The sequence below is a fragment of the Pongo pygmaeus genome, chromosome 19 (genome assembly GCF_028885625.2).
Source record: "Pongo pygmaeus isolate AG05252 chromosome 19, NHGRI_mPonPyg2-v2.0_pri, whole genome shotgun sequence".
Taxonomy (NCBI): domain Eukaryota; kingdom Metazoa; phylum Chordata; class Mammalia; order Primates; family Hominidae; genus Pongo; species Pongo pygmaeus.
In genome coordinates this window covers 51,084,224-51,094,822 of record NC_072392.2, presented here as the reverse complement: position 1 = coordinate 51,094,822, position 10,599 = coordinate 51,084,224, and the positions used below count along the sequence as shown (strand labels likewise).

The following is a 10,599-nucleotide window of genomic DNA, read 5'->3' as shown; positions in this document are numbered from 1 at the left end:
CACTGCAGTAGGCACTGGCCACGTGGCTGCTGGCATGAAATAGAAGTGCAGTTCCTCCGTCGCACTGGGTAAGTCCTCCAGTATTGGACAGCACACACAAAGGTTTTCATCATCAAGAGAGTTCTGCTGGCCAGCCCTGCTCCAGGGGATGCCTCTGCCTTCCCATGGCACACTGCTTGAGGCCCTGCCAGGCATCAAGCACTGCCCTGGGCCCTTGGGATAGAGCGGGGAAGGTGATGGCTCTTCCAGAGGATTCCCTCAGATGGGGAGGCAGCAGAATGAGCTCTGAGCAGAAGTGGATATGGTTGATACAGAGGATAGTTCTTTGCCACAAGAGAACTTTCAAGTAGTGAAAGGAATTCCCATCAGGACTCAGACCCCAGGCCGAGATCTTGCCCTGAATGTACCCTGCCTCCGCTTTCTCCTGCTTCCCATGCTAAGCAGGGTCATGGTATGAACTACTCAGATTGGATTTCCAAACCATCCTTATGTAAACTGCTCAGAACTAGCATCTTGCTCCTTCTTAACCCTCCTCCACCCTTGTCTGTGCTTTTGGGTTTTGCCCGTCACCTAGCTGCGGTGCTTGGCCTCCACCTTGCACATCTCTGCAGTGAGGCTACATAAGAAGCGAACAAAGCTATCAGCCACTGAGCTCCTTGGTGCCAGGTGTTTGTCTGCTGTGCTCTCAGACTGCACCAGGCCTGGAAGGTTCTCAAGCTCCAAAACTTTTGATGAGGAAACAACATAAGAAATTTAAATGATTAGCCCATGCCCTCACATCCAGTAAGAGGAAGAGCCGGGATTAAACCAGGCCCTGCCCCAAAGCTTATTGTGCACTTTGTACCACATCCCTCCCTCCAGAGCTCAAGCTAGTTTGACAGCTCATGGGCCACCATGTCTGTCCATGACAGCTATTTCTGTATTTTTCTGGTGTAAGAGCCTTTTAGTCTTAGATCACCAGTCTCCCTGCCCTCCTCCCCCACCCCACTGGGGAAGGGGTAATGGCAACATCCTATTGCCTAGCTGCCTGTTTTCTATCTCCCTAGCCATGTAGACTCCGTCCTGGTGGAAGCTAGGAGGTAGGTGTCAGCCAGCCCATCTGAGGCTGTCTGCAGGGTAAAGCAGACTTTAGGGTGCTGGATGACCTGCAGTTCTTTAATGAGGGACCTGGACCCAGCCCAGATTTGAGGGAGGAGGGAGTCCAGCAGCTGTGGGCAGTGGCTGAGCCTGGCATGGCCTGGCCTGAGATGTCTCCAGGTGAATGGGGCCCCTATCTAGCCTAGGCCCCAGCCCATACCACTCTGCCAGGCCCCGGGCCCGCATGGTGCTGGTGGTATGGTAGGTCTCATGGTTCTGGTTCCTGAGGGCCTGGGGTTGAAGCTGAAAGTAGGTGAGAGGTGTCCTGGGGCCCTCCCCCTTAATAGGGAAATAGGTATTCCAGATCCTCCAGCCTCCGCATCTCCTCCGGCCTGATGGACACGATCTTTCGCCGGGGTTCCTTGCGCTGCACGGTGATCTGGATGGGATAGTTCTCCGGAAAGCTGCTGAAGTCAGTGGCCAGGGTTGCAAACTGAAGTGAAACAAGAAAACCCTTCAGAATTCCTTCCCAGATCTGAACCTGGCTCTCTCTCTCTGTCTCTATCACCCCTTTTTTTCTGTCTGCTAACTCAGACCTTAAACAGCCTTATCCAACCTAGCCATTGATGCAGGAAATTGGTGCAAAGATGCATGACTCAAGCCTGTGCCTCCTCCGTTATGGGATATTTCCAACCAAAGGGCTGTCTGTACTCAGGCCTCTATACCCCCGTACCCCTACCCATACACAGGCTGTTCCCTTCTTCGTCCCCCTTTAGCCTCTTGTCTTCCCTGTTTCTTTCAATGCCCTTGACTTCCCAGCCTACTCACAATCATTGGCACTGAGTTGCAGAGTCTAAAAACCAATGGCTTTGGAAGGGGAACATTAGAGTGATGCTGAAAAATGCATTCGTTTGCATTCCTAGTGGGCCCCAGAGTGGCTTAATCCTTAAACCTCCCAGAAGCATGCATTCTGGAATTGATGCTTCTTGACCCAGGCAGAAGGAAAGCTAGCCAGATGAGTCATGTGGGCATAGCGGTGTTCCCAACCTCCAAAGCCCTGGTTCCCTGGCTTCGGACTTCTCTCCACCCCCAAGGCCCCTCTTTTCCCAGGGCTCACTTTGTAGGGCTTGCACCACTTCCCCACCCCAGCTGGGTTGGCTGCACGGACACTGAGGCAGTAACACGTGTTAGGCTTCAGCTCCATCAGCTTGACAGTAGTGCCCAAAATCTTGTTGAAGATCCATGGACGATTCTTTGCCTCGGGCAACTCATTCTCCTGTGTCTTGGCCACCTCCTGTAACAGGAGCTGGTAGAAACTGACCGGCTGCTTGCCCAAGGCGTAGGTCCAGGAAATCTAGGGGAAGAGAGATCCCTGAGGATTCCTCAGATATGTCTTATCCTTCCTGTCCCCTCACCCTCCCAACTGGGGTCAGGACGTCCTACGCCCATCCCCTGCTCCTGCTGGGGCCCAGGCAGGTCAGACGGAAGGCGCAAGGTACTGCAGCACTGAGTGTGGAACCCCTGCCCCGAAGCATGTGCTACTCTCCTGGGCAGCCCCACCCACTTTAGAGTACACCCTCATTCCATATTTCTTCTACGCCAGGGGTCCCCAACCCTTGGGCCATGGACTGATAGCAGTCCATGGCCTGTTAGGAACTGGATAGCACAGCAGGAGGAGATTGGTGGGCGAGCAAGCGAAGCTTCGTCTATATTTACAGCTGCTCCCCACGGCTCACGGTACCACCTGAGCTCTGCCTCCTGTCAGATCAGCAGCGGCATTAGATTCTCATAGGTGCGTGAACCCTATTGTGAATTGCATGGGAGGGATCTAAGTTGAATGCTCCTTATGATAATCTAATGCCTGATGATCTGTCACTGTCTCCCATCACCCCCAAATGGGACCCTCTCGTTGCAGGAAAACAAGCTCAGGGCTCCCACAGTTTCTACATTATGGTGAGTTGTATAATTATTTCATTATATATTACAATGTAATAATAATAGAAATAAAGTACACAATAAATGTAATATGCTTGACTCATCCTGAAACCATCCCCCCAACCTGATCCATGGAAAAATTATCTTCCATGAAACCAGTCCCTGGTGCCAAAAAGGTTGGTTCTAGACTCTGTCTAGACTCTGTCAGCTGAGAGGGACCTTAGAGATCATCTTATCGACTAGGTCCAGAGAGGGCAAGTGACTGGTCCATCATCATACGGCAATTAAGTGACAGCCAGGGTTCAAACCCATAGCTCCAGAGCCCATACACTTTGTACTACAATGGTTGCCAAGCCTGGCTAAGCATCTCAGGGAGATTTTATAACTGCAGATTTCTGGGCCTGCTGCCTCCTGTCTGGTTTCTCCTCCATCTAGGCCAGTGGTTGTCAAACTTGGTGTGCATTCGAATACCCGGGAGGACTTATTAAAAGATAGATTGGGAGGCCCAAATGTGGTGGAGGGAGATGAGAATTTAAATTTCTAACAATTTGCTGAGTGATGCTGACATTGTCCATCTGGAGAGCACTTTGAGAAACACTGCTCTGGGCCATCCAACAGTGGAATTCCAGGCATCTTCCCAAGATACAGCTCGAATTGCTTTCATCATCTGATGTGAAGCTTTATACAAAGCTGTTCCCTATTACTTACAGAAAAGTCTATAAAGTAGCCTAACACTGGAGGACTCTGGAAGATGATCCCAGACTAACATTCCCTGTCCTGTCCCCTGTCTTCACTTCCCATAGTGTAGGACAGTGTTGTTTGACGTGTAGTCCGCGGACGGGCAGCACCAGCATCCTCCGGGAATCTGTTACTAGTGCAAATTATCAGGCTTCACCCCAGACCCTTTAGGGAGGAGGCTCAGCAATTCCGAGTAGCCTCACTTGATCCCAGGTCCTCATCCAGGGCTTCTCACGCTTTCTTGTTCCTACAGATCACCTACCATCTTGTTCAAATTGAGATTTCCTCCCACACTTTCCTGTGAGCTTTTGCTAGGGTCCGCCCCTCCAGGGAATGCCTCCCCTCCTCCACCTCTAGATGTTTACATGCTACCTCTACGTCCCAGCTCAGATGTTACCAAAAGCCACCAAGCTTATTCCCGCATCTGGAAATATCTTTCCCTCTGAATTCCTGGTGGTACTTGCTCTGAACTTTTCCTACAGCACTGTACCCTTTCTGTCTTGCACTGGAGTTTTTACAGACACGTCCTCTCCCTTCCTAAACCATGAACTTGAGGTCGACATGCAGGTGGCAGGCACCTTCTCACTACCCATGGAGCTCAGCTCAGTGCCTGGCACAATAAGCCTCTGCTGAACTCATGAGCAAGGGAAACGCACCACAGCTGTGGAATTGTTGACGGTGTGCTCAAAGATGAAGGGGGTGTCCGGCAGCTCCACAACCACAGAAGATTCCGAGTGTGTTGAGGAGGTTTCTGTCTCCAGCTCAGGGTTGTCAAGGTCCAGCAGGCCCCTTGTGGCCATTTGGGACTTCAATGGGCATGGGCAGGGGCTGAGGGCCAGGTCCTCGTTTTCTGTATTCTTGGCCACTGGGGAGAAGCTGAGTTTGTTCAGCTCCCCCTCCAGCATCCCTGCAAAGAAGCTGCTGTTGGGCTGGGTCACAGCTAATTTGATAGGGTTCGGCAAGGTGGATGAGAAGGCAGAGATGCTGGTCTCATCAGAGCTGCAATCTGAATCCTCCACTGGCAGTGGCTTCCTGTAGCAAAAGGGGAGACAGGTGAGTCAGATGAAGGAGGCCACCCCAGCCCGTTCCACCTGAGGGCTCCTGAGGGCAGGCCTTGGGCCTGACTTACCAGCATCCCCAGCCATTTGCAAACAGCTTGAAACAGCCTCATTGCTCTATAGCATTGCATTAGACTCACCAGGGCACTTACTAAAATGCAGACTTTTAGTCCTTGGTCCCCAATTAGCATGGGACTAAGGAATCTGCATCTTTAATAAGATCCTGGCTGGGCGCAGTGGATCACACCTATAATCCCAGCACTTTGGGAGGCCGAGGCGGGCAGATTCAAGGTCAGGAGTTAGAGACCAGCCTGGCCAACATGGTGAAACCCTGTCTCCACTAAAAACACAAAAATTAGCTGAGTGTGGTGGCTGTCGCCTGTAATCCCAGCTACTTGGTAGGCTGAGGCAGGAGAATTGCTTGAACCTGAGGGGTGGAAGTTGCAATGAGCCGAGATCGCACCACTGCACTCCAGCCTGGGCGACAGAGTGAAACTCTGTCTCAAAAACAAACAAACAAACAAAATCCTTAGAAAATCCTGATGCAAGTGTTCTGCAAACCACAATTTAAAAAACATGCTAAAATGGCAAGTCCTCCCTCCAAAGTGGGGTGCAAATGCCCCAGGGAATAATCACAAAGATCTACTCGGGTATAGAAGTAATACATTCAATTTCACTAATGTTTATTTACTATTGTTTAAATTTTAATGGAATTACTAATATTTACTTACATTTTAGTAGCATTTAATAATACCTATTAATATCTAGCACGTAAAATTAACACGAATACAAATACACATATGGGCCAGGCGCGGTGGCTCACACCTGTAATCTCAGCACTTTGGGAGGCCAAGGTGGATGTATTACCTGACGTCAGGAGTTCAAGACCAGCCTGGCCAACATAGTGAAACCTTGACTCTACTAAAAATACAAAAAATTAGCTGGGCACGGTGGCAGGTGCCTGTAATTCCAGCTACTTGGAAGGCTGAGGTGGGAGGATCACTTGAGCCTGGTAGGTGGAGGTTGCAGTGAGCCGAGATCCTGCCACTGCATTCCAGACTGGGCAACAGAGCGAGACCCTGTCTCAAAATAAATATACATATGTTGGGGTGGATGCTCAAAAACTTATTTCTTCCACTCTGAATTTTTAAAAATTATGAAGTATTTTAGTCTTATACAAAAATATCAAGAATATTATATTAAACCTCCATTTACTCCTCATCTAGCTTTAGAAATAAAACCTTATCACTATGGGTACAGCCCCCCCCCCCCGGACACTTCTGTCCCCCACCAAAATCCTCATCCTTTGACCGAAAAGTAACGACTATAGTAAAGCTTAAATTGTGTATTTATTACTCAATGTATGTCTTTATAGGTTTCTTACATATTTATGTTATCCTTAGGCAAGATCTATTATTTTTCACGTTTGTAGACGTTGTATAAATAAAAGATATTATTCAGCACATATCTATCTGCAACTTGCTTTTTTCACTCAACTTTGTGTTGACATTCATCTATCTTGATACATATAGCTCTGGTTCAGTCATTTTTACTGTTATATGATTTTCCATTACATGGATATTTGTTTTTGTTTTTTGAGACAGTGTCTCCCTCTGCTGCCCGGGCTGGAGTGCAGTGGCGCAAACTCCCGGGCTCAAGCCATCTGTCCACCTCCACCTCCTGAGTAGCTGGGACTATAGGTGCACATCACCATGTCTAGCTAATTTTCGTATTTTTCTGTAGAGGCAGGGTTTTGCCATGTTGCGCAGGCTGATTTCAAACTCCTGGGCTCAAGTGATCCTCCCAAAGTGCTTGGATTATAGGTATGAGCCACTGTGCCCGGCCTATATGGATATTTGTATTGTTATGAGTTATTTGCTATTACAAAGAAAAGCCTTGTACATGATCCCCACCACTTAACATTTTTTTTTTCTGTTTTTACTCTTTTTTCTTTTTCTTTTTCTTTTTTTTTTTGAGCCGGAGTCTTGCTCTGTCACCCAGGCTGGAGTGCACTGGTGTGACCTCGACTCACTGCAACTTCTGCCTCCCTGGCTTAAGCGATTCTCCTGCCTCAGCCTCCCGAGTAGCTGGGATTACAGGCCCACACTGCCACATCTGGCCAATTTTTGTATTTTTAGTAGAGATGGGGTTTTACCATGTTGGTTAGGCTGGTCTCGAATTCCTGACCTCAGATGATTTGCCGGCCTCAGCCTCCCAAAGTGCTGGGATTACAGGCGTGAGCCACTGCCCCCAGCCAAACAAAAAACAATATTTTTTTAACTGATGAAGAACACCAAGCTGAAAAGTTTGGCTTTCAAATCTTTTTTTACCTTTACCCAAAGTAAAATACACTTCCCATGGCAACTTAGTACATGCATATATACACCTATAACTAAAACAAACATTTCACAGACCAATACTTACTCTGTGTGCAATGGGCTCTGGAATTTCCAATGCTATTATAGTTTATTTTAATTAATTAATTAATTAATTTATTTATTTATTTATTTTTGAGATGGAGTGTCACTCTGTCAGCCAGGCTGGAGTGCAGTGGTGTGATCTCAGCTCACTGCAACCTCTGCCTCCTGGGTGAGAGTGATTCTCCTGCCTCAGCCTCCCGAGTAGCTGGGACTACAGGTGCGGCCACCATGTTCAGCTAATTTTTGTATTTTTAGTAGAGAAGGGGTTTCACCATGTTGGCCAGGATGGTCTCGATCTCTTGACCTCGTGGTCTGCCTGCCTTGGCCTTCCAAAGTGCTGGGATTACAGGCTTGAGCCACTGCACCCAGCCAGTTTATTTTTATCATAGTGGTCTTCACCAACTAGAAGGACTTCTTGACCCATTAATAGGTCACAATCCACAGTTTGTGGATCCCTTACTCCCATCCAGCCTCCCACGTCTTGGTTGATGAATGGGCCAAGTTTTTCCTCCCCAAGTTCCAGCCTCATCAGCCTCCTCCTGAGAAATCCTGATTAGCCCAGATCCCCTATGCTAGCGCTTGGTGGACATTTGGAATAAATGATTCCCCCACCAAGGTCTTTTGTAGACTGAAGAGTCTGGGTATTAATGTCATATGTACTTTAGATTGTCCTAATGAATTAATATTTCAGATTCACTTACTGCAAATGCTGGTACTGATGCAAGCACAGAAGGCCGCTAAGCACTGGCTACATGCTGAACATCTCCTCCTCCTGATGTTCACAACAGCTCTGCTGGATGGGTGTTAGCCCCATTTGGCAAATGAGGGGCTGAGGGTCCCTGATCTGTTGTTTTTTTTTTTTTAAATAGAGTCTTGCTCTGTCTCCCAGACCCCTGGCTGGAGTGCAGTGGCACAATCTTGGCTCACTGCAACCTCCACCTCCCAGGTTCAAAGGATTCTCCTGCCTCAGTCTCTTGAGTAGCTGGGACAACAGGCGCATGCCACTACATCCTGCTAATTTTTATATTTTTAGTAGAGACGAAGTTTCACCATGTTGGCCAGGCTGGTCTCAAACTCCTGACTTCAAGTGATGCAACCGACTCAGGCTCTCAAAGTGCTGGGATTACAGGCGTGGGCTACCCCATCTGGCCTCCGATCTTAATTAACTTGTCTAAGACCATAAATCTCTAAGTGGCAGAACTTGGATTTGAATTTGGGCTTCTAGCCCAAGATTCCCAGTATACCATGAAGTTTCCTACGATCATCCATCACTTTAGCCATACCTGCTTGCTTAAAGGCACTTTGGGGAATGGACACCACATCCCTCTCACATACTCAAGACCAGCTATGTAGTCTGTGGAGCCCAGTGCAAACTGAAGTACCTTGAGCCCCTTATTCAAAAATTATGAATTTGAAGATAGTAACAGCAAAGCATTAAACTAAGCACAGGCCCCTTGTAAGTGCAGGGCTATTTGTGACTGCACAGGTCATTCACCCATGTGGTCCCTCTGGTCCCTCAATGGCACTTACCAGACCATGTTGTATCATGATCCCCATCCTTTCACCCCTGACCTCCACATGCCAGACTGGGAGCTCCTTAAAGGCAGGGACTGTGCTTTCCAGCTCTGTGTTCCCAGAACTTAAACACTGGGCCAGACACCTTGCAGGTGCTCAAAGAGTTTTGTGGAATGAAGTAGAGGAAACCCAGACTTGGTGAGGAGGAACAGCAAAACCCAATCCGAAGGAAGGCAGGCTACTGGGGAACAGTCAGGTAGATGAAGGTACCAAAGAGAGAGGGTTGAGGAAGAGGAGCCATGGGGGTGTCGGGGGTTTGGTGATGGTGAGGACCATAGCCAGACAAGACAGGATAAGGAGCACTGTCAACAAAACTGACTAATCCAAGAAGGCCTCCTGGAGTGGGAGCTCCATATGCCTCCAAGAAGTGATTTGGGGCTCAGGAATACATAAATAGATCCAACCTGTCCACATGCTCTTCTCTGGGAGTCAAGGAACTGGGTTGTGACAAGTCATGGAAGTATAGCTTCTTTAAGTCTCTCTGCCCAGCCCCCGGCTCCAGCCTTTCTTAGAAACTGTAGGCATGGTGGCTCAAACCTATAATTCCAACAGTGTGGGAGGCTGAGGCAGGAGGATCGCTTGAGCCCAGAAGTTCAAGACCAGCCTGGGCAACATGGTGAAACCCTGTTTCTACAAAAAAAAAAGAAAAAAAAGAAAATTAGCCAGGTGTGGTGGTGGCACGTCAATAGTCCCAGCTACTTGGGAGGCTGAGGTGGTAAAATCACTTGAGCTCAAGAAGTCAAGGCTGCAGTGAGCCGAGATTGCACCACTGCACTCCAGCCTGGGTGACAAAGCAAGATCCTGTCAAAAAAAAAAAAAAAAAAAAAAAAAAAGAAGGAAGGAAGGAAGGAAGGAAGGGAGGGAGGGAGGGACCAGATTTGTGTCTTACGGTAGGTTGATGGTATCTTCCTTCAAGAAGTTGACCAAATTGCCATTTGAGGCTAGTGGGAGTCCTTTGGTAGTGATGGTCCGGTTCATAGACTTGGGGTTTGGAAAGGGTTTTGGCAGTTGGTCGAGGGCATTCATCATGTTGAAGTTTTCTTTCTTCAGTACAGCCTCCTCCCCATCTCCCACTTGATGGAGTGCCTCTGATGCCATCTGGTTTGTTTGGGATGACACCCGTCACCATGCAGGACAACCCAGCTGACCAGAAGCAGAGAGAAACTGTGGGGGCACTGGCCCACCTTTAGTTTGGGCAGTCTGCAGGTGCAGTGAGCTGACTTCATAATCATCACAGAGTGTAACAATTACAGGCCAGCCTCCCCCCTTGATTTGAGGCTACTGCTGCCAGGCTAGCTATGTGGCTGGCCAGACCAAGGGCTAGTGTGACTGTGAAGCAGTATCATGAGAGGGGTAAAACCAAGGAGCAGACGGCATGAGCCCTTGGGCCCCTTCCAGCTCTAATACTCCGTGGTGATAGCAGCCCTGCCCTTCTCTGATGATCTCAAAATGCCTGACACCTGTGCCCTTCTGCACTGCCCTGGGAAGGAGAATAAGGATGGTGAGAGATGGGCACGGGATGTAGAGGACGGCAGTGTGGCCCTGAGAGACAGGCAGTATTGGAAAGTGTCTGTTGGGGAGGGAAACTTTGTCCATAGAAGCTAAGGCTCTCTATCCTGAAACCACAGGCGGCAGACTCCACTGTGCCCAATGGGTTAGCGAAAGGGAAAGCCCACATGGTTCATAGGGGTTCATGGCTCACATATGATCAGACTTCACTGCTAGAATTCTAAATGTGCCACACCCACACTCCCAAGTACTTTCCTGTGTGGAGTGACAATGGTGGCAGTTGCAGT

The 10,599-nt window shown here is 48.7% G+C and overlaps 1 protein-coding gene across 1 annotated transcript; it reads right to left on the bottom strand.

Moving 5' to 3' along the window:
- Positions 1-1,137: 1,137 nt before the first annotated feature.
- Positions 1,138-10,523, bottom strand: FNDC8 (fibronectin type III domain containing 8). The gene is made up of 4 exons (XM_054458383.2): positions 9,693-10,523; positions 4,407-4,782; positions 2,195-2,431; positions 1,138-1,570 (listed from the first exon to the last, which is right to left on the bottom strand). The coding sequence occupies exons 1-4, from the start codon at positions 9,899-9,901 to the stop codon at positions 1,418-1,420; spliced, it is 975 nt and encodes a 324-aa protein (XP_054314358.1). The 5' UTR covers positions 9,902-10,523; the 3' UTR covers positions 1,138-1,417.
- Between the last annotated feature and the right edge of the window lie 76 nt (positions 10,524-10,599).